Below are 27,839 nucleotides of genomic sequence, written 5' to 3' on the forward strand. Positions count from 1 at the left end.
TCAAAAAAATAACTCGGTAGTCTTAGGCCCCGTTCGTTATCGTTTTTTGTTTTCAGTTTTCAGTTTTTTTGAAAACTAAAAACCAAAAACTGGAAACCAGAAAAAGTGGTTTTCACTTTTCAGTTGTCAGTTTTCAAAATCATCAAGTTCCCAATAAATTTGACCAATTTTTTATTCATTATAGAACATATATCATATGATTTTGAAAATCAAAAAACCAAGCAAAGAAAACCACAGTAATGCCGAACGGACCCTTACTTAGCGAATTAAGCTAGTCACTAAATGGATTAAACCAGTCATTGAATGAGTTAAAGAATGTCATAACTAAATAGATTAAAATGGTCCCTTAATAGATTAATTTCATTATTGTTACTTAAATTTTTTAAAATAAATTAATATATATATAATTATTAATATTAATGAATAATTTTATTATTTTAATATTTGATTGAATTATAAAATATACAATTTGATTAAAATATATGCAATTTGATTAAAAAATATACAAAATTTGGTTCAATATTTACTTGGGGTGGGCTGCTCCGATTCATGGGCTGGGCTGGACCGGTTTCGTGGTTCGAACTGGGCGATTTTAGTAGTGGGCTCTACTGGACCGGGCTCAAGAAATTTGACCCACGACCCATCTACCAATTTCGTGGTTCGAACTGGACTGAATCGGGCTTTTTGCAGGCCCGACCCACACAACCCATGAGATGGGCTGGGTTAGATGGATTGAATTGACCCGCACTGTTGGCCATCTCTCATTTAAATTGAAACCTGAATTGTTTCTTTAAATATCCAAACACTACCAAATTACCCTTTTGTTTGGAGAGTACACATTTTAAACTACAGCACAAATTACAAATTAGTCCTCTTAAAAGATGGTATATTTTTCCAACTTTTTTAAACTACCCCTTCCCCCAACTTTTCCAATTAACCTGTTGCCAACTTGCCATGCCTTTAAGCATTATTTAAATGCAGCATTAAATATAAATTCAAAAGTCCGATAAACTAACGATATACAAAATACTCCATCCGTCCTCAAATAATTATCATCTATACGATGTTAGTTAGATTTAAACCATTTGAATGGTACTATGATATGAAGTATATTCCTATCTAGCAACCAGTATTAAGTTGAATAATTTTGCTCATTTACCAACCACCGGAATTTACAAAGTAGCAACCAGTATTAAGTAATGACTGTAAACTACATTTCTATAAAAGTAAGACCAAAGAATGCAATAAGCTCCTAATTCTATACATAAGAATATATGATCTTAATTAATACTCAGCTAATGACAGTAACAATTCTAACAAAGAATCAGCTATCATATTCATGATCAGTTTGTGAACAAAGGAGCCTAGAAAGGGCTTATATGTCCAGCTAACTTCAACAATATCTCAGGGACGAAGCGTCTCATTGGCGGAGCCATTGCATCCTTGGCTAGAGCTTCGTGATCATCTGCATGTATGACAGAAACCATATGCTCAAACAGCTTGTCTTTCCCACCTCTTAACGGATCCTGCAATGGTGATTCGGTCATGTTAAAGATAGACATTGTCGCTTTGAGGGAAGACACAACGAGCTTAACATTTATTGAATATAAATGTTTCACAATAAACTTAACAAAGAGTGCACTCCTTGTGCATCACGTATCAAATTTCAGAATGGTTTTGGGGGATATTCCTACCTGTACAAACATATCAGTATGAGATTTTCCTTCATATAAAATTAGTTCAGCATGACCACCAGCTTTTCTGAGAGCATCTGCAAAATTTTCACTGTGCACAGAGAAGATCAAGGGTAAACGATGTGGTTATATTCGGAGAAAAACTACTTACAGAACGAGTTCAGCGGTAAAAACTCTTTTTTTAGGTCGGAATAGCGAGTAAATACGTTCAGTAGCCAGTATCAAACCACACAGGAGTTATGCTTGAAAAAAGAATAGCCCTACCTGGCTACTGATGGAATTGACTTGTCATCGGTTCCGTGAAAAAGGCTGAAAGGGGGCAACAACGAAATAGCCTTTGCAATGCTTTTATCCTGTACAAGAAGCTCTGGAGAATACTTTGTCAAGGAATTTTCTCCTTCCATAATGCTGCAAGGGCATCCAGTTCAGATACTAATCACATCAAGCTGCAATTTCCCAGCCAGAAAAAAGAACCATCGAGTAGAGAAATATGATTGGTAAGCTACCTTAAGAATATGGATCGGTAGAGGCCCCGATTGTGAAAATGATCAACTAAATTCACCAAGTTGTACCTAATGTAAGAAATGGGAGTAGATTGTTAAATAATGAAGGATCTATACAAGCATGGAACGTAACTTGGGAGTTCGAAATATTTATCAAGACGGGGGCAGTAAATTGCAATATTTAGATCATTGCATACCCGCCAGATAAAGAAAAGTAAGCTTTTATCTGTGAGACACTCCAAGAACAGCTCTCTCCTTGTGACTCACTAATTGCCTGCTCTAAGAGAGCACAAGCTGATATATGTGCTCCAGCTGATTGCCCAACAAGATAAATCCTATACCCACATAAGAAAGAAATTATCAATAATTAATATGACAACAAGCAAAACTTATATTAAAGTATAAGTCAATTACCGGTCAGGATCACCTCCAACAGCAGCAATGTTATTACATATAAATGAGATACCCTGGGAAACATCCTTGATCATGTCACTCACGGTTCCTTGAGGAAAGTTTCTGCATGAAAGTCTGGTGGTAAGAAAAAAGAAACACACACATGCACATGCACATGCACATGCACATGCACACGCGCGCAAACACACACACACACACACACACACACTTGCTATGTTAGTTGAAGTCAGGTACTTGTGTGTTGATTCAGACACAAATACTGTCCAACTCGGCTATTTTATGAAAATATTCCATGATTTTGGCATTGATTGAAGTCTTAGAGTGTCTATCTCCGTGTTGAAAAGTAGGATCTGACAGGGTACGTGAGGTAAAATGAACACCCCGAGTAGCATAGAGTGCGCGCGTACACACACAAATTCCAACACAAGAACGATAAGCTTTAAACTATTGCTCTCATGTCTCTTTTATGTGAATTATCTTAGTACTACATAGCTGAACTAAAAGTGTGATCTTTAAACATATCAGCGATAGAAATCAATGTCTTATGGTTATGTATAAACTCCTTACCTATAGTCAAGGCAGGCCACTATGATGTCTCTCTCTGCCAACTGAAATCCAAGAAGAGAACCCCATGCTTTGTACCTAAATCAAGAAGAACAGGAACAAAAAACATCAACATGGAGGAAAAAAAACAATTCAGTCTTGACAACACTACTAATGTACATCGTATAATAAATCAGTGCCACCACGTTGCTGGAATTTCGGGAGTCATAAATCCAAGACTCAAGAGGTCATCAGTTACTGTGATGAATTTAGTTCACTCACTGAAACCACACTAAACCAACAAAAATGGAATACGCAATAGATTATAGCAAGAATTACAGAATCCAGAAGCTAAGAAATGTGAGAAGAAGGGTTAATGGAACTGATGATGTAAATGATTACACAATTTGGTGAGCTTTCAAGAGGCTTCCACTCTTCAAAACCAATTCCCTTTCAACAATCTCATAATTCTCTTCTGAACCTTCCCTCCCCTTTTATTGCTAAATTCAGAAATCCTCCTGCACAAGAAAGAAGAAACTACGTACTGTGCCACATATTCTTTTTTTCTTCCCTCCCAAAATTACTGAATTAACCCTTGTTTGTTCCGCCTCTTGTAAGTGAGCAAGTGTGGCCTATTAAGCTGAGGCATCACAGTTACAGCCACAAAATACTCCTTATAAACATGAACCACAGAGAAAAGATGGAATTTCTCATTTTACTGAATTAACCCTTGTTTGTTCCGCCTCTTCTATACTAATTTACTGATTTAGCTCAAAGTGAGTCCTTGAAAGTTTACTCACCCGATAACCCAGGCTCCGCCAGTTACAAATATCACAACCGGCTTCTTCCCTTCATAATCTATTGGTAAGTAAAGGTCTAACCTGCACGGTGACAATTACAACCATATAACAACATATTAGTAAGAAACTAAGAACTAAGAACTAAGAACTTATACATGAAAAGGTGACAAGACAAATAAAGGACGTAAGTAGGATAAGAATAATAATGCACATTGTTCCTAAAATCCCTGATCCTGAGCACCATTGCAGAAGGTATTTCCAGGTAAACGATAATTTTCTAAATTTCTCGGCGCACTTCTCACAACCAAAGTCGAGCAACAATATGAAATGAAGACTTACCTGTTTCTTGGTTGATCTCCATAAATAACACTCCGATGTACTTGACTAGAAAAGTAATAATAATAAGCCACTGCAAGAAGATTATTGCACCATCATCAAAAAAAGACAATGGTCAATCACTAGGGTTAATTAAGAAGATAAATAAGAGCTAAATGCAAGTAATAAAAGAGCATTTATCTGCTTATTGATCAGCTATGCACAGAGTCAAGGATCTTTTCCAATTTTACTAAGATATAGGTCTATACAGTATAGTTAGAATCTGATGGGTGGATTTTTTTTTTTGGTGAACAAGGAGGGTGGATTGTTAGTATTGTAGGATATAAAGCTGCTATATCCCCCTGACTACACAATTGCTAAAACACTTGCAATTTACCAGAAAATGTTAGATTGTTGCATTTACTGATTACTCATAACACTCATCTTACCTTGAAGGAAACCGGGTAACAGTAGCATGGCATAACAGAGAAGTGCAAGTAATTTAGTAATCCAGCGATAGCCTACCCTGAATGAACAAACGATTAGAGACCAAAAATAACTCCCAAAGAAGTATAGGCCAACACTCTAACTCAAGATTCAAGACAAATAGGCGTATCAAAAAAAAAAAAAATTCGAAGCCCCATTTTTGTTTCTATGTGAAAGTCTATGCCATTGAAGAATTTTCGTAACATAAAAAATATATTGGCAGTGATAATGCCTCAGAACTCCTTTCTCCAACCTTGTTTTACCCCTAGATGAACTTCTTCCATCATTGCACATCTTCTCGACAGTCACTTGTACACTATCTTCCCTACATGTATGGTCTTAGGTCCACCTCTCAAGTTTTTCCCCTAGATGAACTTCTTCCATCATTGCACATCTTCTCGACAGTCACTTGTACACTATCTTCCCTACATGTATGGTCTTAGGTCCACCTCTCAAGTTTTTCCTTACATGTATCGTCTTAGGTACACCTCTCAAGTTTTTCCCTGCAAACACCAATCCAATTTCCCCCAAAGTACAAGAGCTAAATCTAAACAACCTCAAAATGTCTTATTTATCATACATTCTTACCCCTCCTCCATTCGTTAACTTCACACGAATAGATGAACATTTACTATCAGATCACAAACAAATTGTATCCACCACAGGAATTCCACATTAGCATACCTTCATATCAATCAAATCTCACAAAAATTACTCAACCACCTAAAAACTCTAATTTGAGAAGTAGTCCGCCATAAAAATAAATTCTTTCTAGATATTATTGCTTAGTAGAATTCAACCAAGAAACAAAAAACACACTTCTAAATGTCTATTTTGATAAGTGGATTACCTGCTAGGTAGATGTATCATTCTCTTGGTCCCATATACTATAGACTATAGTAGTTTTAAAACTTCAACACAAAATTATACTTCCTTCATTCTTTATTTATTGCAACAATTGGGTTTACATGCTATACACCCACCATTCTACCACCCTTCACTATCTATTGTGAATTTTAACTAAGGAAACATTTCGATATACACTTTCAAATATCAAAATTCTTATAATTTTCGATTAACGATGATAACTGTTAAAATTATGCATTGGCAAGCGTGAAAACACTATTGTTGCAATAAAATAAGAACGGAAGAGAGATATGTTACATTGTCACGAACCCTCAAGGCTCATTTACAAGAATTCCATAGTACTTCAATTATCATTGTTTTTCACAAACATACCGTCATACAATTCAACTAATCAACAAAAAAAAGAAACCCAGAAACTAAACCATATTTATAATTCAAAAACAAACATAAAAACTAAATTCTCAAACGAAAAAATGATGATAAAAAAAGTTACCCAAGATATCTAAGAAGTTTGAAACTAAGTCCGGTAATCAGATAAGTTTCAGCAGCAGCATGTTCAATATCTCGTCGAAATGACTGGTGAGTTGTCGGTGAATCATTCCCTTGACCGGGAATGCGCCGGCGGTGACGGGCGATTGCCGGTTTTAAATTGGTTTCCATTTTAACACAATTTTCTCTCTCTTCCTCAAAAACGGTTGTTTTGTTATTGCCGAAAAAGGAAAGTTCTTGAGACCCCTGAAACGACGGCGTACCATTGGACATTGTCGAATTTTTAGCAGAGAATGAGGAGAGAGAAAATTAAAAAGTGGATGGAATGGATCTAATAAGAAAGGACGAATCTTGTTTGAACGAATCAATAGCTGTAATGTGGGGCATAATTTTGGTAAAACTGGTAACTTGGATGAGAGCCGTTTTTTTTTTTTTTTGAGTGGTGGCATGTGGAGGTGGGCCCGTCTGGGCGGCGTGTGTTTTTGTAACTTGCAAATATTGCATTTAGCGATTGGTAGATGATGGACTAGTGTCTACCATTAGAATAATAGACATGGGTTAAAACGTAGCCCAAAAAACATAAAACGCGTGAAACTAATGTACATCAACCGTTTTTTTAATGAATATGTAAAACTAATGTACATTAATTGTTCTCCAATTAACATTGATTTTAACATTGACTTTTATCGGTATGTTTCTTAGTTTGTTTATTGTAAATATTTCTTTGTTTATTGTGTTTTCTTTATATATGTTCATTAGGTTGAATGGTTGTTTATCAGATATTTCCTCTTATGTTTATCGTTTTCTCTTGTTGTTCATTGTTGATTCAGACGTTCATTGAGTCTAGTGTGTTGTTCTTTTGTTCTACTTTCATCTTCATGTTGCTTAGTTTGTTTATTGAAGATGTTGTTTTGTTCATTATATTATAATGCGAAACGACGATGTATAGAATGGTGCGCACCATTTAGATGGTAGACTCGTATCTACCATCTAATTTGCGATTTTTTAGTTGCTACATTTGTCAGATATGTCGACTTTTAGTATGTGGTATCCATGTATTATTTACCTTTATATCCTTATTATTGTTTTCATCACACAAAAAAGACAACTATTTTATGCTTTATTGCTTTACTTTTTAATAGTTCCCACATGTTTCCTTGGTATGTGTGCTAAAGTAACTGAACTGCTAAACATTGTTCCAAAATTACTTTAAATCGCCCCCGTCCCACCAAACTTTTTCAACTCAACCCTTCCTTTTTTTTTCCTTTTCCCAAACCACCACCTCCTGCCACAACAAACCCATTGCCACCTCAAGCTCCACCTCCACCTCGTCAACCACCCATATTTTGCAATTTTTATGGGGCTAAGGGGAGAAGGTCTGACATGGACATTCGGGTCAAGGGTCGGACTTCATCGCCTGGACGTTCGGGACATCTTGCCAGATGTTCGCCCCTTAGCCCCAATTAAATTTATTTTTTTGTACACCGTGGGTGGTGGCGAGTGGCAAGGGGCGGTAGGTGGTGGCAAAGGGCGATAGGTGGTGGCAGGGGGAGGTAGGTGGTGGCGGGTGTGGCGACTGGCAAGTGGTGGAAAAAATAGAAGATTAAAATAGTAAAGTCGAAATGGAAGCGGGGCGATTTTAAGTAATTTTGAGACGATGTTTAACAAACCCCTTAAGTAAATGTATCAACTAAAAAAAAGAGACATCTAGATTTATCTTGATAACTTGAGAGTGTGGATTTTAATTTATGAACATTTTTCATAAACTATTTTATCGAAAAAAGGTTGTAAGCAATTATTTTTTAAAGTAAATTAGTTGTAAGAAGACACAATACTTTACAAATTTTATTATATGCACCTAGATGTATCATGAACATGGTACATCCTAAGCTATTTTTTTTTGCTTATTGTTCATTTGAAAAGCAAAATGTACTAGAAAGAAGTGTCCTAAATGAGCAAATGAGATTAAACAAATTTTAGGTGTATCATGTACATGATATGCTCGAATCAGGTGTATGCTAAATTATGGATGTAATTCGACTGTGATGACCTGGTGTTGACCTTTTCTTTGTTTTTATTCTTTCCTCGTTTATTTTATATTGAAATCATTCAATCACATTATAATACCATTTTCTAAAAACAATAATATTTTTTTTTGTGTAAATGGAAGGGGTAATCAGTCGGATTCCAACGAAAGGTAGTTTTCTACCACATCTATACTAATATATTAAAAGGTGTTCCTAAACAAGGAACAATGCCCACGTGATGCTTCCATTAGAGTGTTTAACTCCATGTAATCCATGTACAATAAAAAAATAGAAATTGTGTTTTATGAGATTCGACTTTGTGATCACAAAAATATATACTAAAGCCTTAACCACTAAACCAAGTACTACTTAATGCTATCATTTTAAAGTTTAATATTAATAAATGAAACATATAATTATTCGGGACGTAATCGGTACTAAAAACTAGTTTTTATTTTAAAAGGTAATAACCTGAGAAAAAATAGAAGGTAGTTGTTCACAAAAACTTGTTTTTTTTAAAAAAAAAATGTTTTTAAGGTAGTTTATCACAATTTGTCTATCAATTTAAACAAGGCATTAGTCATTACACATCATAGAGTTTTGAATTTTGAGAAAACGTTTAAAGTTCTTGACTAGTTCTAGGCGATTGTGACTTTTTGACCAAATTTCTCATTTTTTTTATTAGGAAATTAAGTTAGCCTAAGGGCTAATCTGTACAAGGCTACTAGTCTGTAGGAAACACCAACACATTGGCTGGTAAGACATGCATAGCATGCAAAGGAAATACCCCAACATAATGCTGAGGGTAAGGATCGAACCCCTAAGCCCAGGGGCCAAGGGGGAGCACTCTATCCACTTGAGCTAACTCCTATCCTTTGACCAAGTTTCTCATAAAAAAGAAAAGTTTTTTTTTAATGTTGTTTTTTATTTCTTTCTGTCAAGGACATTTATTATTCAATATTTATGTGTGTAAACTATGACTTTACAGTATTAAGTCATTTTAAACAGTATAAACCTAGTATTAAAAAGGTTCTAAAATTAGAATACAACATGTGTTTGTCCAATAAAAGTAAAATTAACTTGTAACAAGATTTGAACCCGTGACCTCTTGCTATTTTGCTATTATACATGACACAATTACTATCTCAACCAACTTTTAATCATGTTTTAAGTATCCACATTATTATATTTGTACCTTTTAAATGTTGAGTTTTTCCTAATATATTTTAGTGAAAATGGAAAAAAAAATGCATATCAAGTTCGAAAACAATACCAACCCGGGACAACGCTCGGGCCCAAATACTAGTTACTATCTATATTGTGCACTAACTTATAAGGGCCTCATCTTGGAGAAGTGGCCCGAACATTGTCTTCAATGGCCCAAACTATGATGGACTCTAAGTTTCGTTCCATTTGAACCCCAAGATGATCCATTATTAATTACATACCAATATGTACTACTTGGATTATCCCATGGTCACGAGCTTTATGATTGTGTTCCAAAGGCCAAAGCCCAACAATGCTTGGGGGTTTTAGAGATGCACCATCAAATTTTTACTCTCCAAATCGACCCTAGTACAAATCCCGCTTGGCCTTGTCAACCGTCATCTTCGCCCCCGTGCCACGACCAATGTCGAGAGAAACCGATCCGAAAAAACATTAACTCGTAAAAAGGTGGTAGGTAAAAAAATTTTATATTTTGATTGGGTGGGTTCTCGACACACTTGAATATGGGCAAAGACTATATAAACTTCCTTTGTCATTTTTTAATTGATACATCGCATTTTCACACTTGTTGAGCATAATTTTGACCATTAATTACGTTAATTATATAATTGTAAATATGCAAATGAGATAGGAATATTAAAACATTACACATTGAGATGAATCAAATGAGATCCCATAATCTCATGTGAATATGTTCATCCTTGTGTATAAATCATCATACACAGTCAAACTGTAAACTGTGAATAATTGAAAAGTCAAAATGTTGCAATAAAAAAAGAACGAATGACATATTAGATTTTTTATATCACTAATACTAATCGCAAGTGTCAAAACTGGGTCCTAAAAGGCCAAGGATCGAAACTAGATCCGATCATAAGTCTCATGACCAATCCATATCCCAAAGTTTGAATTTGAGACCCTCTAAGCAAAACCGTTCCCACATCCAAAGCCTGCTCATTTACGCATCTGAACTTTTATTCATTGCCTTGAAATTACTTAAAATCGCCCCAACTATCATGTAAATGTATCATTATACCGTTGGCTGCTTTTACATCATCCTTCATTGGTTGGTTTTCAAAAAACAAAAGAAAAAATATACAATGAATTTTATGAACAATTTTTTGTATATATTATTATGCAATTGACCTTTTGTTTATTTTCACACGCATATTTCCTCTTTTGTTTATTTTTTGTAAATATACAATGAATTTTATGAACAATTTTTTGTATACATCATCCTTCATTGGTTGGTTTTCAGAGGAGGAGTTAAGTTGGAGTAAAAAAAAATATGATAGGGATATAATGATACTTTTAAAGAGAAATTAAGACGATTTTAAGTAATTTGAAAGTGGTGTTTAACAATCTCCTTAAGCATATCTTCTACTTATTACCCTAATCAGTAATCACTATCTATTAGATAAATTGTTATCCCTCGATTTTCAGATAATTTAGATTCCTTGTTTCTCTCCAACAAAACGACGGCGTTTCTCACCCTCAAATAGTAGTACAAAATTGTTCGACTTCCTACTCAGAAACGTACGAGTCAACTCAACCTAGTCAGATAGTCGAGGAAGAATATCAGTATATCACCCAAAACAAACAAAAAAACGAAATCTGAAGAAAATTTGTGAGAAAAAATGGGTGAAGAAGATCAAAATGAAGCTCAAAAGATAAAGAAAATAGCTGCAGCAGCATACAATTACGAAAATGACCCTAGATGGGCTGATTATTGGTCCAACATCCTTATCCCTCCTCACATGGCTTCTCGCTCTGATGTTGTTGATCACTTCAAACGCAAATTTTATCAGCGTTACATCGTATATTTCACTCTTTATCTTTATTTTATTTGTTTAATATTGTTGGATTTCAGTTTTTTTTTGTTTGATTTGGAATAGTATTTTGTTTAATTGATTGTTGTTTTTTTTATGATTGGATTAGTTTTTTAGGCTGTGGGTATTGTTCAATTTCATGTTTTGAGTTGTGGGTTATGTTTGATTTTAGGGTTTTCCTGCAATTTTATTTTGTTTATTGGTTTTTGGTTGATGGGGTTTTGTAATTTGATGTTTTTAAGGTTTAAGATTGTGTATTTGCTTGGTTTTGAAGGATGCACTGCTTTTTTTTTTTTTATAGAAATATTATGTAAGTAGTTGGTTTTGGGTGGTTGGTAATCCCTAGAATTTCCATTTAAGTTTAATTTTGTTTGTCATGGAAATGATTTCTTATGATGGTTTATGTTAGCCTCATTGAAATCATTTGGGACTAAGGCTTTGTTGGGGTAGGGGTTTGGGGTTCACAAAACAAGGGTTTAATTGACCTTTTGATGGATTGGTTCTAGAATTTGCATGCTTGGCTTGAGTACAGTATACAATCATGTAGGAGGTCAAAGAGAGCTCATAGGTTAAGCATTGGCGCATCATCGTCCTTTAAGTGTGTAGTGAACTCCATAATCCACTTTTGAGTTGCTCTTGATGAAGTTACTTGATTATTTTCACTGCTTGGGCTTGGTTTTATCTCAATACGTAATTCCGAGGTTGAGGGGCTTGTAAAGAATGATATCGATGCATAGAAGTCTATAATAGCTGCCCATCTAATGATCCAATCAACCAGCTGATGATTGCATCATATTTAATTTGAAACTTTTGGGTAATCTTGGTTGACTAGGTAGTCAAATACTCAAATGGTTTTCAATTATCAATCATCCATAGGTGCGTGTCTTGTTTCTTGAGACCATAAAAGAGACTTATGAATATGAACCTATGTGTGAAGAGTGGTAACAACGTCGAAGCTTTCCCAACAATTGTAGAAGTTGCCCAATATATTTGGAGAATAAAAGGAATATGTTTTCAATATAAAAGAAAAATAAATGGAGCCTTAATTTTGGATATGAGTATTGAGTGATACCAAATTCTAATTATTTTCCTTTATCCTACACATTTGTATCCATTTATATACAATATCAAACTCCTTTTGTTTTCGATTCCAACTTTTATTTTTATGATATGGCATGTTTGTTTGGTACTCTGTGTGCATTTTAAAGTTCATCTCTAATATAAATAGTTAGATTCCATTTGTAGCTTTCTAGGATTTAGAGATCAGTTGCCGTGGTCTGCTGTCATTGAAGGGAGTGCTTTGAAGTTGCTATTAATGTGGATAATTTTGTTAGTAGTGTAACCCTTTTTTGCTTTGATGATGGAATCTGAAGCTTGATAGTCTTTCATTTCTTTTGAGGGGGTAATAGACGAAGCCTTTAGGCACTTGATCTTGGCAATTTTTTTTACTGGTAACTGCTATTGCCGTTCCATTCTAAAATTAATTTAGGTTTCAAGAAAGATCTTGATAAATTGATGTGGAGATCAAAGTGTTGATTATATACTTCTACTTTTTTGGTTATAATCCTGTTAGTTATGGACCCATCACAAAATCAAATAATGATGAGTGGAATTATTGTACCAACTGTATGAACGAAACGAGGTGTATTATTGTTGTCTGTGGTGTTTTGACTCATGTTTATTCAACTTCAGCATTACAGAGCCCGCAGACATAAAGTAAGCTACATGATTGATCTTTTACTTGCTATATTCCCTGTTATTTTTGTGTTTCTGGGGTAAAGATCTGGTCAAGTTCCATGTGTCTTTGTTGTTTCCTTTATTAGCATTTTACATTCAATTACTCAACCTTGATTTCATTTGGATGCTACTTTGCCAGGACCCTGGTCTTCAAGTTGAGCCAATGTCTCTTACCGGATCCTCTCCATCAGCTAGGCAAACATCATCGACGCCTGCAAGTGACCAGTCAAGACCTCGTAGCTCAGGTAGGCTAAGAAAGTGACATACTGGTAGTTACTTTATGCTGTCAAAAACTCTATCTACACTGATAAGCCCTTCCTTTTTCCAGGTAATAATACTAGAACTTCTGGATCTGGAACATCAACTCCTCCGAGTCCTGGTTCAGCCCCAACTGCAATGCGCTGGGACAAGCAGACCATACTATTTTCTGTGAATGCCTGGGTATGCAAATTAAACAAAGGCCTGTAATATGTGTGTACCTTGTGTTGAAAGACAGCAGACTGCTTCTTGTTACCAAATCAGTTATATTTAACTCCCCTTTCCAAGTCAAATGATTTTGTAAGGGATATAATACAAACATTCACTTTTCTTGGATAACATATAGGTTATGTTTAATTTGTCGTTCCTTGACTGGGGCCTCCAACAATATGCCAGTCCATAATTACTGTGCAATAATATAGCAAAGTACTGTTTTACTTTGCAAAATCTTGGCAATATAGCCAATTTTTTTGACAATCAGTCTATATTGCTTGCTAGACATCTGAAACTATGGAAGCATATGTATTTTGTGAGAAGATATCTTTATCATCTTCCTTCTACTTATATTTTTCTTGCCTGACATGAAGCTTAAACCATTACTAAAGGCCGTGTTTGTTTGGTAGTATAACATACCTTTTCCCTATCTTTTGCAGGTGTTTGTGTTGGCTTTACTTTCAACCTTTCCCCTCATTCCTGCCAATCTTTCAAACAGGGCTTATCGCCTATCTTTACTGGGCACTGCATGTTCCTCATTATATTCTTTGTACTCACTATATGGGGTAAGCACTTTAGATTTTGTTCTCGTTTCTTCTATCTGGTTGACTGCTCTGCCCTGAGTCGCTCACCAGTCACCACTACAATTCTCTTTTCAGACCCCTAGGGCGTGGAATATGCAAGCAGTTCAAATGTGGTTGCAGTCAATACTTGCAACAAAGGATTTTATCTACTTTATATACTCCCTCATGTTCGTCACATCGAATCTTTGCCTCAGATGTGAGTGTCAGCTTATTACTTGATAGGGTAATGTGCATGTGTATGTTTCTGTTGCAGTTTCATATTACATGTTAATGTCAATACCTCTTGCAGTTGCTTTGATTCCCATCCTATGTCGATCGCTAGAGCATGTTGCCAAGTTTCTAAGGCGCAATTTCAGTAGTTCTTCCTTATACAGGTAGGAAACTCTCACCTTTGCATTGGATTTCATAAAATTGTGCTAGTTATCTGAAAGTTTTAGTAACATTGGCTACAACCAAGAGAGCTTTGAGTTAAATTGTCACTTATTCTTGCTGACCTAGTTTTTAGAGGTTAAAGTCTAGTTTAGGTTTTAAGTCTTGCATTTATGTTTTTTTGTCCTTGTTTTTTCCCCGAAATGGACCCCTGTCATTTTAACTGTTGCTGTTACTGAACAGAAAATACTTGGAAGAGCTTTGTGTCTGGGTGGAATCTAATGGTACCACCCTCAGCATATTGTCCTCACATGCTGAAGTTGGACTTGGTTTCCTTCTTATCATCTCTTTATTATCGTGAGTATCTGTGAATCTTTCTATCCAATGATCCATCATTACTTGTCGGTCTCTCCATCCTCTTTCCTCATATTCCTATTCTTGTTTGTTTGCTTGCAGATGGCAGCGCAACTTTATCCAAATTTTCATGTATTGGCAGGTAAATTACATAACTTGTCATTTTTGTTAAATTGTACCCCATAATATTTTTCATAATTTCCTTTTCGGGCTATCCCAATTAAGTTGCTATAAATCCTTTTCTTCCTCTCTACTTCTCTAAAAGAAGGTCCTGTCCCACATTACTCATCTATATTTTCATTTTGTCTAGAGACTTTCGCGCTTTCTTATATTGTTATTAAAGTGTTTGAAAACAAATTTGGAATGGAGCGAGTGATTGTGTAACATTTAGGATGGAGGGAGTATTTGCATATTTGCATAAAATCTGTCCATATGGCCGTCCATGAATAAGATAATGGACTGGACAGCGTTGCCTTAAGACCACATCCGGTTCGCCTATGAACTACATGGTCCAAGTCTTGCACATATATTTACGGCTTGTTTGGTTAGTGGTCATAAATAGTGGTAATGGTAATGAAATTTAGTGTAAATTTGTAAAAAAGTTCTCATATCCATGATCATGAGAATAGAACTTTATCACAAAACATGGATTTCCTCTTATAAATTTTCATTACCGCCCAATACTACCTTCCCAAGTGGTAATGGATAGTAATGAGATTTTAGGAAGAAAATTGATACCTTGTGGAGTAGCATTACCATATGTAATGACCTTGGATTTCTAGTACAAATTTACACTATAATGCATTACCATTGCTACCATTTATGGCCTCTTACAAAACGAACCGTTAATGTAATGGAAGCTAATTATGTTACCTTAATTATTGGTTGATGCAGCTGTTGAAGCTCATGTATCACGCCCCTGTTTCTGCTGGTTATCACCAAAGTGTATGGACTAAGATCGGTAGGAGCGCCTATCCCGCCATTCACCGCTATGCCCCCTTCCTTAACACACCCCTTTCTGTCGTTCAAAGATGGTGGCTCAGGTAATCGGATCATCAATGAACTTCATATCATGTGGGTACAGATTTCAACTTCTTCAAGAGGTTCCATGACATGCAAGGATGTAAATCCAAGGAACCAACTTCGTTATATGGTGTGGAGGATTTTTTTTACTTTCTTTTGGCGGATCAGTGATTACTAGTGCTCCTCTTTTTTGGTCGTGATACCTCGTTATTCCTACATGGACTGACTGATTTTAGATAATAATTCTTGGGAACTTTTTGGTGTACTAGTCTTTGATTAGTAAGTAATACAAGTATAACATACTGACGTAGTGCCGAATATTCTTGAAATTTTTACTACACATTGATGCAATTTGCTGGTTTAACATAATTAAATTGCGTCAATGCCTAGTAAAATCTACTCTATAGTATATGCCCAACTGGCTCTATACAACTTTGGGATGTTCTAAAAAATTGTCACGTTGGTCTTTATTAGTTTACCCGTATTCTTTTTTGAGATGTCCTTTATTAGTTCATCCCTTTCTTTTGTTTCTATTTTTGGAATGAGATTACTAATTTTTCATCACACATACTTTCAACTTTAATATAAAACAATAGTTTCTCTTTCTTTCTATCACCTACAACGTTATTTCTCCTAAAACTCTGTGCGAAAGAAAGGGGAAAATTAATAAAGACTGGAAGAAATTAATGATTTGTTACTTTATAGCAGTCACGAAAATGAGGTACTGTTTATCAGAAATAAGATTCGGATTCCCAACTATGTCTACTACATCAGTAATGTACAAACCAGGCAGTGGGTTAAGCTTCCTTCACATCCATTTCTCCATGGGCTCTTTCATGTTGGTTTCATATGCGATCCATACTACTCTTATAACAAAGGGATTCTCATAAATGCTGCATACCATTCTACCATTATAGTATTGTTGTTATAAAATGCACATCAGAGTCTTCAAATAAGTTCAATGCACACGTATTTTCATCTCATCATGATAGCTAATGGCGCGATAGAGTTTTGTCATTACCAAAACCTTGCGCACTATATGATTCCGGCTCTGGCTTTTGCTTTGATGGAAAGCTCCTTTTTACCTGCGCTCAGGGCATCTTTGGATTCAATCATAACAGTATCGAACTTGATAGCGAGATTCAGTGCCATTTGGTAGAGTGGCCTGTTGGCATGTTACTTGGGCTACACCGAGTGGGTGCTTTGGATACTCGTATTGCTTTTATACATCCTCCGTCCCTAAATAGAGCACCTATTTTTCCATTTAATTTTGTCCCAAATAGAATTTCCATTTTCTTATTTGATATGGGTTCAGCAATTAAAATACTATTATTTTGCTTTCAACTTATATAATATAACCCACTTTCCCATATGACCAATATTCTCTTTCCTTTATAAACAATTGATAAAAAGTGAACCAATTTCTATATTTAATTATGATTTAGGCTCCGTTTGGTAGGGCGTAAAACGTTTTCCCGAAAAACTGTTTTCCTCTATTTTCAGTTTTACATTGTTTGGTTGGCAAAAGAGTGTAAAACCATTTTCCCTTGGGGTAAAATTACTCTCTCAAGGATGGAAAACCATTTTCCTTTCAAAATGAAGGGAAAACTATTTTCCTTCTCTCTCTTGTACACTCCTCTCACTACCTCCTTACTTTCCCTTTCATTTTCCTTTCATTTCATCATTTTTTTTACATCGAACCAAACAACGGAAAACTAATTTTGGAATTGTGTTTTCCATTGTAAATTGTTTTCCATGAAAATCATTTTACACTGAAAATATTTTACGCCCTACCAAACGGAGCCTTAATGCAATTAGTCCTACACATGATTTTTCTTAATACTTGTGCCCAAAAGAAATGGACACTCTATTCAGAGACAGAGGGAGTATTTCGTAAAATAGTTAAGTTGTAAAAACAATCAGAGATGACGCTTAGATCATTACTAAATTAAAGGGCTAAGTCAGTGTTTGTTTGGTGAAAATCTTTCAATACAACAAGCATACTAGATAACGAACAGAATTTATTCAATTATGATGCCCACTTCTGTCGTGATATATAGAAACAATTGGCAAGAAAGAAAACAAAGAAGTGCAAATTTTACATTGATCATTAGTAGTGTGTTAGTCATATCCATAGGTAGGGAACAAATTGATTTTATTATCTTTACCGAATATGATAGAGGAAAAGGATTAAAATGATTATATATAATACCCTTTTAACAAAACCTAAACAAAATAGGCCAAAAACGAGACCCATTATAGAAAACGAAACAGTAAATCCTGTACATGGTCATCCAAAGCACCATAACACTTACGGGAGACAAAAGACACTACATTATGAAGTATGAACTAATGGTACATATATACTCTTCTAATTCCATATGCTTAAATATATTTGACCATTATTAAGTATTAAACAAAACTATTAAAAAAATCGTCGTTACTTTCCATAAAGATGAACTTCACACGTTGAGGTAGCTTTTGCCTTAGTTCCAGCACAACTTCGGGTGGAGTCATGCATGGTGGCTCCCAAGCCAAAATTACCTCTTCAAGTATAGTAGCCTTCTCAATAATATGAGTGATAAGTTGTAGCTCGTTTTGATCTCCATTATAGGAGATGAGCTCCAACGTCTTCAAGCACTTGAATTCGCGTCCATTACGGCTCACATTTTCCATTTTAAAAGGAAGGTCGTCCTCTTCACATGTACCCTGCAAAATCAGAACAAAGTTCTATAAATACCCTATGATCTGAGTCATAAAATACGTACACATATACTAATATACTGTTTACTGAGTTAGGCATCGAAGGGGCGTTCCTTGGATCAACCCCGAGGTAAATTCACGTGTTCCCTCTTGTACGCAGTGAAAGAATACCGGTATTCTTTCACTGCGTAAGTATATGGTACGTTGGTAACTATATTAGCTCTAGCATATCCATGACAAATATGTATAACATGATAACATCCCAAATAAAATGGCAGTCTTACCACCAATCTTAGTTTCTCCAAGCGCGGACATGCCTCAAATAAAGGAATCCATCCAAGAAGGCTATTTTTATTAGAGTTACCGAGAATTTCCAAACTTATGTACTTGAGTTTAGGCAAAGCTGGGTATCGTAGGTGATTTATTTTTCCCAACGGAACCTGCATAGGCAAAAGTTAATTAATACAATACAACGACTTTTACTCTAAAGTCGTAATATACCCTCCCGATTTTTATTAGTTTACCTATTTGGACTTTTGACAGTATTTACATATATGACTTTGAATCACGGATTATCTCTTATAATTTGTACATAAAGGAAAATATAATCACGTGAGATCTTGTTAGATTTGTCTCAACATGTATTATTCAAATACCACTTTTTTGTAAATATTTCTTATTGATAATCAGATATATTAAGATTCAAATTAATATCTCGGCAAATATATCATAAAAAAACTTGTAAACTAATAAAAATCAGAGGGAGTAATACATTATATCGGTGAAGTGGAGCGTGTCTAACATGTATTCAATGCCGATACACGTCAAACACACCTCAATATATGTTAGTATTATCCAACATAAAATAACTTCACAAAGATACATATGATATTAAGACATAGTTAAGCAACACTAACCTCTTCACTATGCATGTACATTCTCAAACATATATACTCGAGTTGCGAGAAGTATTTAGGTAGAATATCAAATGCAAATGATATGTTTCCCTTCCAGAACGAGTAAATTGACACCTTCGACAGTAAAGTTGCATTTCTTATATCCACCCTTATCGTAGGATTACCAATATATGTGAAAGATAAGAGCTTTGGAGCAGAAATATCAATGAATCTCATACTATAACACAACGATACCTCTAAATGTTTCAGTTGTAATACACTTGAATTTGATGATGAAGAAACTGATGCTAAATCTTGCGAACGCTCGATTATCAGAGTTTCGAGGAGCTCGAAACAATTAAGGAGTAAATCAACTATTTCTGAAGTTAGATTTACGCCTTTTAGACACAACGATGTAAGAGTATGCTTGAAGTTAAAATCAGGCAACTTCTGTGGAAAATTATAATATTTCTCATACTCTGCCAACTTTGGATCTTGTAACAGTGGTGCAGTTAAGTCTAACTCAAGTTTTTTAGCTTGTTTGGATAATGCGAAAACCACCCATTTATCAATATGAGATTGACAACTAATGCGCAAATCAAAAACAACCTTGAACTCTTCTATTGATGGACCTTGATGTTGATCCACAACGTAATTGACGAACTTCACAAACGTTGATCTTTCTTTACGAGCGACCTTGGGATTGATCTCGATTTTTTTCATTGCTAGTGGATCTTCGAAAATCAGCCAAGGAAAATCTTGCAACAATAATTGTGTTTTCCATTTCTTAGAAACAAGACTAGTTCTTACAACGTCCTTCATAGTGCAAAAGAACAAGATTGACAATATTATGTCGTGTGGTAGTTCCATCAACCCATCATTATTGATCACTTCATGATCCCTTGCTTCGTGGCCCTGAGTGATGTCGATCAATAAAAAAAGGGGTTAGGGTTTAGAGTATTAGATTAGGAATTAGGATTAGGATTAGAATTAGGGCTAGAGGGAGTTAAGGTAAGCCTTTAGGATTCTTAATTAGGATAAGAGGGGATCGGATAAGGGGTTAATGACTAACGAACGTTAAAGTCGTTAGTCATTAAGGACTAGTGAATGTATTCTTAATGACCGATGACCGCTCAGTTGACCAGCCTGATTTAGATTCAGGCTCAGTTGAACGGATCTGGAACCGGTCCAACCCGTGACCATGTCTAATAAAGCTGAGAAACACGAATACTAGGAAAAACATGTGTTTATAAAAGAATTCCAACAAACTACACTACCATGAAATTTGGAGTCTAAATTATACCTTGTAGCCGTCAATGCAAGACTCTTTCTTCATATGTTTTGCTGCAAAAACGACAATTGAGTTTAGATGAAATGTGACATACATCCATGTTTGATAAATACAGAAATCTAAATCTAGGTAAGTTGAATGGAACGGATACTAAGTTTTTTTTTTCTTTTGAAGGAATACTAAAATTCTATTTTGATAACGTTGATTAGAAATAAAATGAAATAAACGTCCTTAAAGAAAACCTTATAAACGGATATTTTCTAACAATTAGACAACATGCAAGAACGCTAAAAGTAAAGCAATAAATCAAATAATATTTTATAAGAAATTACATAAAGAAAGTACTTTACAGGCAACGCTCACATTATACACCATTAGGCCACAATAATTAGGGTTGTGGAAAGACTAGGGTCGTACCGAAATTTGGACCGGACCAGAATGGACCGAAGATTCCATCTGGTCCTCAGTCCACACAAAATCCGTATTTTGGGTTTCTAGTCCGGACCGGTCCAAACTCGAAAAATTCTGGTTCTGTTTTTTTTTTACTAAAAAAAAGTTTATATATTAAAAAACTTTATAAGGTAGAAAGTTAAAAACCTATTATTTTGTTTTTAGGATTATTGTTATAAAAATTATTTAAAATATTAATATATCTAATATATAAATATCTTCAAATCAAATAAAAATATTTTTTAAAAATAAAGATTCCGGCCAACATGTTCAAAACCATAGTAGTAAATTAGTAATTACGATATGTATATGCTCTTACACATAGACCCTAGACCGTAGTACCTTTGACAACACTCTGAAGTGTGTAGGATTATTTTTTTAGGAAGTTAATTTGTGATTCGTTATTAGTATTATATGCCCCAATCTTTTTTTTCCTGTGATGCGGATGTATAAATTGAGAGTTAATGGCTAAAAGCCTTATTAGAAATTCTCATAAGTTCAATATATAAATAGGGGGTTGGGATAAGCAAGTTACATTAACACCTAAGTTATCTTTCCTTTCTTCCTTTACCAGTTGCCACCCTATTCGTGATTTGATTGAGCTTCTTTAAGCAAAATTGGACATCCCGTCCAGAACCCTCATGTTTAAGAAATAGCAAAACTAACGAAATTAGTAGACTAAGTAAAACTTAATTTCTACCTCTTAATTAAATAATTTCTACTGAAAATTCCTGACACACAATATTATTATTATTTATTAAGGTATAAGTTAGTAATTTACATAGTTCAAACTCTAGAAAATAAAAAGTCCTGCTCAGAAAATTTATTCAGTAACGATGTCCATAACATCATACAAGTTTACCATCTAGCGGGGCCAAGTTAGGCTTGGTTGTGGAGAAAGCCACTTTAATAGAAAATTCTAAACATGATTGTTGAGTGAAGTCAATTTACCCATAAAACAAAATATAACCATTAATTTTCTTCAAAGCTATGTTGGGACTGCACATTGCCCTCTTAGGCCCCAACATAACTTCGCCCTTTCCACCTAGATAAATCACCCAATAGTCCAATAACCCAGTAATTAACAACATCATAATTTTAATATTCGTCTTTCAACCTTTCAATCTTTCCTTGGTCTATGTGCAATAACAGACGTCTCAATAGAAAAAAAAAAACATAAAACGTATGATCATGAATACTATTCTACTGAAGATAGCACAACTAACAAAATTAGTAGAATAAGTAAAACTTAATTTATTCCTCTTAATTAAACAATTTCTACTGAAAATTCCTGACACACAAGATTATTAAGGTATAAGTTAGTAATTTACATAGTTCAAACTCTCGAAAATAAAAATCCTGCTCAAAAAATTTATTTAGTAACAATATCATAACATCATACAAGTTTACCAGTTTACCACCTAACAAAGGCGAAACAAAGGCGAAGTCAGGCTTGGTTGTGGAGGGACCAATTTAACAAAGAATTCTAAACATGGTTGTTGAGTGAAGCCAATTTACCCATAAAACAAGATATAATCATTAATTTTAGTTGAAATCCCCATAAGAAAATCAACAACAATCTGAGTAATTGAGAATGAAATTTAAGCAACAGTACATCTTTTGTTAGTGAAGAGTAGGGCGATTACCAGTGTTGCGAGAATAACAGCAAAAGCAGCGCGACGAGATTAACGAAAGCAACGAACCAAAAGAAGATGGAAAATAACTTTTCGGAATAAATTTTTTTTTTTCTTATTTTTGCTTTTTATATATAGAATCCATAAATCCTAATTAGGTAGAATTAGGATAAAAATAATCCTTTAAAATTTTGAAGACATATTACTTGGGCCCACTTGGCTATGAACAGAAACATAAAGTTTTGTTTGGCCCATTCTAATCCTTATAGAATATTTCTTGGAATAATCAGGTCAATCCCATTAAAAAAAACTAGCGTTGGGCTTTAGTAACCGAAATCATAAAAGCCTTTCAATCTTCACTACTCGTACTGGCATATATTGATACAAATTGATATGATTTATCAATTTTTAGAAAATTGAGTATTGAAACTGAAAATATGCAGAAAAGAAATGGATAGATAATTAGATAAGCAGGAAGACACAACATTAAAACATTACATAAGGAAATGGTAATAAAAAGCAACACAACTAGTAGAAAAAACTAAACTTTTTTTTAACTCCTCAAACTTTAACTCCTCAATAAACCATGCGATCCGTTTTGGTGGCTGCGGCAATGATCTTGTCTTGGATCGCCGGAGGAACACCGGGAGGAAACCTAAATTGCACCTCACTAGAAACAAGGTCGTCGGCATACTTGAATTCCTCTACTGTTCGTACATACACCACATCTAAATTCTTAATTCTCTCGGTTATGTCGCCTATTTCTTGAGTATTTGAAAATCTCTTGCGTTCGGGTATGTTTTTTTTCAATTCTGAATTCAAAAGAACTACACGCTCAACTAGACTTTCATCGGGAATATCCATTTTCAAACAAAATATTTTCTTAATAGAGAAGATGAAAATGTATGGTAATGGATTGATGTATACTCTTCTTATGTCTTAGTATTTATATACAAAAAAGAGGACAAAAAGAGGTGAATATTATATGCATGTTTAACCTACCAAGAAAACATGAGACTCATGATATAAAGCTTTTGTCAAACAAAAAAAACTTCTGCACATATATCTCCAAAGCATGAATATTGAGCTAGTGATCATCCAATAATTTCCTAGTCAATATAATTAGGGAGTCATATATTGAGTGTGACAAAATAAGGTTTGTTATTTTTCTCTCTCAACCTTTTATTAAAATGTAATTTGGTCTTAGTTTTGGAAATTTTATCTTATATTGTTAAGTTGTAGATATATATATTTGACCTTAATTTTGAACATTGTTTACTATGCAAATTAACATTTTCAGAATTTTGAAATAAAAATACATTAAATTTGGTACTTAATTATTTTTTAATATTAAATGACGGTTAAAGTAGAAAAAAACAAAAGAACATCGAATTCATTAAAAATGTACATTTGGTCTTAATTTATGAATATTAGATATTAGACGAAACCGCGAAAGAGCAGTTAGGTTTTAATTGTACATTAGATCTATTTTCGAACATTTTTCTTATGCAAATAAACATTTTGAATACTTCAAAAGAACATTCAATTTGGAACATATTATCAAAAATCAAACGTCGATAATAGTGTGAAAAGGGAAAGAACTTCAAGTTAGTTGAAATATACATTTTGTCTTACTTTTTAATATTGTGTAAGTGTTAATGGTTGTATTGCTTGGTAAATTCTGATTGTATATTGGTAATTCTAAATTAAATGTACATTTGATCATAATTTTGAACATTCTATCTTAGCAAATGAATAGAGTATTTAAAAAGAACATTAAATTTGGGTTATATTATCAATTAGCAAATGCCACTGAAATACAGCAAAGCAAAAGAACACCAAAAGTTACTTTTAATTTTATTTTTTGAACATCGTGTCTTAGGTAAAAAAGAGATAAAACTTGTTTGACTCATTGGGTAGATTACCCACTAGTGATAAAATTTAATGTAAAGTGATATTCAACTCAAAATTAAAAAATATTTTTTAATGATCGATTAAGAGTAGATAATCTACTTATTTACCCAGTGAGTAGGTGTAATTATGTTCATAAAAAAGACATGTTCCCCTCAAAAAAAAAAAAACATATGTTGCAACAGTATAACCTCTTCACCAGTAAACTACAAAATCAGAAACAGGGTCCATAATAGAAAATGAAACTGTAATTGCTGTACATGGTCATCCAAAACACCATAACACTAACACACTATATTATGAACTAATGGTACATATACTTCTAATTCCATATGCTTAAATATATTTGACCACTATTAAGTATTAAACAAAACTATTAAAAAAATCGTCGTTACTTTCCATAAAGATGAACTTCACACGTTGAGGTAGCTTTTGCCTTAGTTCCAACACAACTTCGGGTGGAGTCATGCATGGTGGCTCCCAAGCCAAAATTACCTCTTCAAGTATAGTAGCATTCTCAATAATATGAGTGATAAGTTGTAGCTCGTTTTGATCTCCATTATAGGCAATGAGCTCCAACGTCTTCAAGCACTTGAATTTGCGTCCATTACGGCTCACATTTTCCATTTTAAAAGAAAGGTCGTCCTCTACACCCGTACCCTGCAAAATCAGAACAAAGTTTATTTGGTAAATATAACTAGTTATTATGCCCGGGTTATGCCCCGGATAAGAAAAAGATTCATTTATTAATATAATACTTTATGATAATAACAATAAATATAACTTAACTTAATGGTTAAGACTTTAGTATATGTACTTGAGGTCTCGAGATCAAACCCTATACTACGCAATTTCTAAAAACAATTATTGTACGTAGATTACATGAACTAAAACTCCCTAGGGGTAATACTGTAGTGGTCAACACTGCTCTTCAAATGGTATCCTGCATACTGCATACATAATTAATTTTAATGAACATGTAAATTTATTTATTTTTAAGGATGCAAGGGATATGTTTAATAATATTAACTAATTACAACACATATTTGTAATTTTGTGGAAACATGGCTCACTAAGAAATGTTAGATGAGATGGTGATTATTTGAAAACCCTTAGATACGGTTAGGGGTTCAAGCCCAACCTTCAGCATATTTATTTTTTAAATGATGACCACTTGACTTTGTTGGTTAACAGACACGTGGCAGGAGTAGGGTGTCATGCGGTGCATTGACGTTGTTACGCACGCCTTTTAATATATTTGTATAGATAGTATAGTCAGTACAAAATACAAAAAAGGGAAGGGGGGATTCTAAAATGTGACCTATAGTTCACATGACCTCAATCTTAATCACTAGACCAAGACATCATTGGTTTGAACTACCTATAATTAAAATGCGTTGCTTTATTTTATTTGATATTTATCAGACAAAAATTGGCGTCCATTTTAAGATGTGAAATTCCACAAGTCTTTTCGAGAATTCACCAATTTTCCCTACCAATATGTTTTTGATGTTGGAAGAATATATGGTATGGTAAGTTGGTAACAAACTAACAAATATGCATAACATGATAACATCCCAAATAAAGTGGCAGTCTTACCATCAATCTTAGTTTCTCCAAGCGTGGACATGCCTCAAATAAAGGAATCCATCCAAGAAGGCTATTTCTATTAGAGTTACCGAGAATTTCCAAACTTATGTACTTGAGTTTAGGCAAAGCTGGGTATCGTAGGTGATTTATTTTTCCCAACGGAACCTGCATGGAGAAAAGTTAATTAATACAGTATAACGACTTTTACTCTAAACTTGTAATATACTCTCCCGATTTTTATTAGTTTATCTGTTTTGACTTTTGACAGTATCTACATATATGACTTTGAATCTCATGTGAGATCTTGTTAGATTTATCTCAACGTGTATTATCCAAATACCACTTTTTTGTAAATATTTCTTATTGATAATCAGAAATATTAAGATTCAAATTAGTATTTTGACAAATGTATTCCAAAAAAATGAGTAAACTAATAAAAATCAGCAGTAATACATTATATCGGTGAAGTGTCGCGTGTCTAACATGAATTGAATGATGATACACATCAAACACACTTCAATATATGTTAGTATTATCCAACATAAATTAACTTCACAAAGATACATATGATATTAAGACATAGTTAAGCAACACTAACCTCTTCACTATGGATGTACATTCTCAAACATATATACTCGAGTTGCGAGAAGTATTTAGGGAGAATATCAAATGCAAATGATATGTTTCCCCTCCAGAACGAGCAAATTGACACCTTGGAGAGTAAGGTTGCATTTCTTATATCCACCCTTATCGTAGGATTACCAAAATATGTGAAAGACAAGAGCTTTGGAGCAGAAATATCAATGAATCTCATACTATAACACACCGATACCTCTAAATGTTTCAGTTGTAATACACTTGATGATGAAGAAACTGATGTTAAATCTTGCGAATGCTCGATTATCAGATTTTCGAGGAGCTCGAAACAATTAAGGAGTAAATCAACTATTTCTGTAGTTAGATTTACGCTTTTTAGACACAACGATGTAAGAGTATGCTTGAAGTTAAAATCAGGCAACTTCTGTGGAAAATCATAATATTTCTCATACTCTGCCAACTTTGGATCTTGTAAGAGTGGTGCACTTAAGTCTAACTCAAGTTTTTTTACTTGTTTGGATAATGCGAAAACCACCCATTTATCAATATGATATTGACAACTAATGCCCAAATCAAAAACAACCTTGAACTCATCTATTGATGGACCTTCATGTTGATCCACAACGTAATTGACGAACTTCACAAACATTGATCTTTCTTTACGAGCGACTTTGGGATTGATCTCGATTTTTTTCATTGCTAGTGGATCTTTGAAAATCAGCCAAGGAAAATCTTGCAACAATAATTGTGTTTTCCATTTCTTAGAAACAAGACTAGTTCTTACAACGTCCTTCATAGTGCAAAAGAACAAGATTGACAATATTATGTCGTGTGGTAGTTCCATCAACCCATCATTATTGATCACTTCATGATCCCTTGCCTCGTAGCCCTGAGTGATGTCGATCAATTAAAGAAAAGGGGTTAGGATTTATAGTATTAGATTAGGGATTAGGATTATAATTAGAGCGAGAGGGAGTTTGGGTTTAGGCCTTTAGAATAGTTAATTAGGATAAGGGGTTAATGACTAACGAACGT

General features: G+C 34.2%; 4 protein-coding genes across 4 annotated transcripts; 1 reads left to right on the forward strand and 3 right to left on the reverse strand.

Annotated features, from left to right (window-relative positions):
• Positions 1-1,132: 1,132 nt before the first annotated feature.
• Positions 1,133-6,501, reverse strand: LOC104905504 (isoprenylcysteine alpha-carbonyl methylesterase ICME). The gene is made up of 11 exons (XM_010694081.4): positions 6,116-6,501; positions 4,719-4,795; positions 4,294-4,363; positions 3,955-4,035; positions 3,179-3,253; positions 2,612-2,713; positions 2,395-2,532; positions 2,201-2,266; positions 1,959-2,102; positions 1,695-1,785; positions 1,133-1,526 (listed from the first exon to the last, which is right to left on the reverse strand). The coding sequence occupies exons 1-11, from the start codon at positions 6,382-6,384 to the stop codon at positions 1,365-1,367; spliced, it is 1,275 nt and encodes a 424-aa protein (XP_010692383.2). The 5' UTR covers positions 6,385-6,501; the 3' UTR covers positions 1,133-1,364.
• A 4,378-nt stretch (positions 6,502-10,879) lies between these two features.
• LOC104905497 (uncharacterized) lies at positions 10,880-16,042 on the forward strand. Its single transcript, XM_010694069.3, has 9 exons — positions 10,880-11,182; positions 13,071-13,176; positions 13,260-13,372; positions 13,843-13,968; positions 14,062-14,182; positions 14,276-14,360; positions 14,599-14,712; positions 14,812-14,851; positions 15,604-16,042. Exons 1-9 carry the CDS (start codon positions 11,003-11,005, stop codon positions 15,754-15,756), a joined length of 1,038 nt encoding a protein of 345 aa, XP_010692371.2. The 5' UTR covers positions 10,880-11,002; the 3' UTR covers positions 15,757-16,042.
• Positions 16,043-17,916: 1,874 nt separating this feature from the next.
• On the reverse strand, positions 17,917-23,049 carry LOC104883726 (F-box/FBD/LRR-repeat protein At1g13570-like). Its single transcript, XM_010668283.4, has 5 exons — positions 22,719-23,049; positions 20,635-20,675; positions 19,353-20,246; positions 18,720-18,875; positions 17,917-18,441 (listed from the first exon to the last, which is right to left on the reverse strand). The coding sequence occupies exons 2-5, from the start codon at positions 20,665-20,667 to the stop codon at positions 18,145-18,147; spliced, it is 1,380 nt and encodes a 459-aa protein (XP_010666585.3). The 5' UTR covers positions 20,668-20,675; positions 22,719-23,049; the 3' UTR covers positions 17,917-18,144.
• Positions 23,050-24,326: 1,277 nt separating this feature from the next.
• Positions 24,327-27,668, reverse strand: LOC104883718 (F-box/FBD/LRR-repeat protein At1g13570-like). The gene is made up of 3 exons (XM_019251946.3): positions 26,806-27,668; positions 26,217-26,372; positions 24,327-25,277 (listed from the first exon to the last, which is right to left on the reverse strand). Exons 1-3 carry the CDS (start codon positions 27,646-27,648, stop codon positions 24,981-24,983), a joined length of 1,296 nt encoding a protein of 431 aa, XP_019107491.2. The 5' UTR covers positions 27,649-27,668; the 3' UTR covers positions 24,327-24,980.
• Positions 27,669-27,839: the final 171 nt, after the last annotated feature.

This window comes from Beta vulgaris, chromosome 2 (genome assembly GCF_026745355.1).
Source record: "Beta vulgaris subsp. vulgaris cultivar EL10 chromosome 2, EL10.2, whole genome shotgun sequence".
NCBI classification, from domain to species: Eukaryota; Viridiplantae; Streptophyta; class Magnoliopsida; order Caryophyllales; family Amaranthaceae; genus Beta; species Beta vulgaris.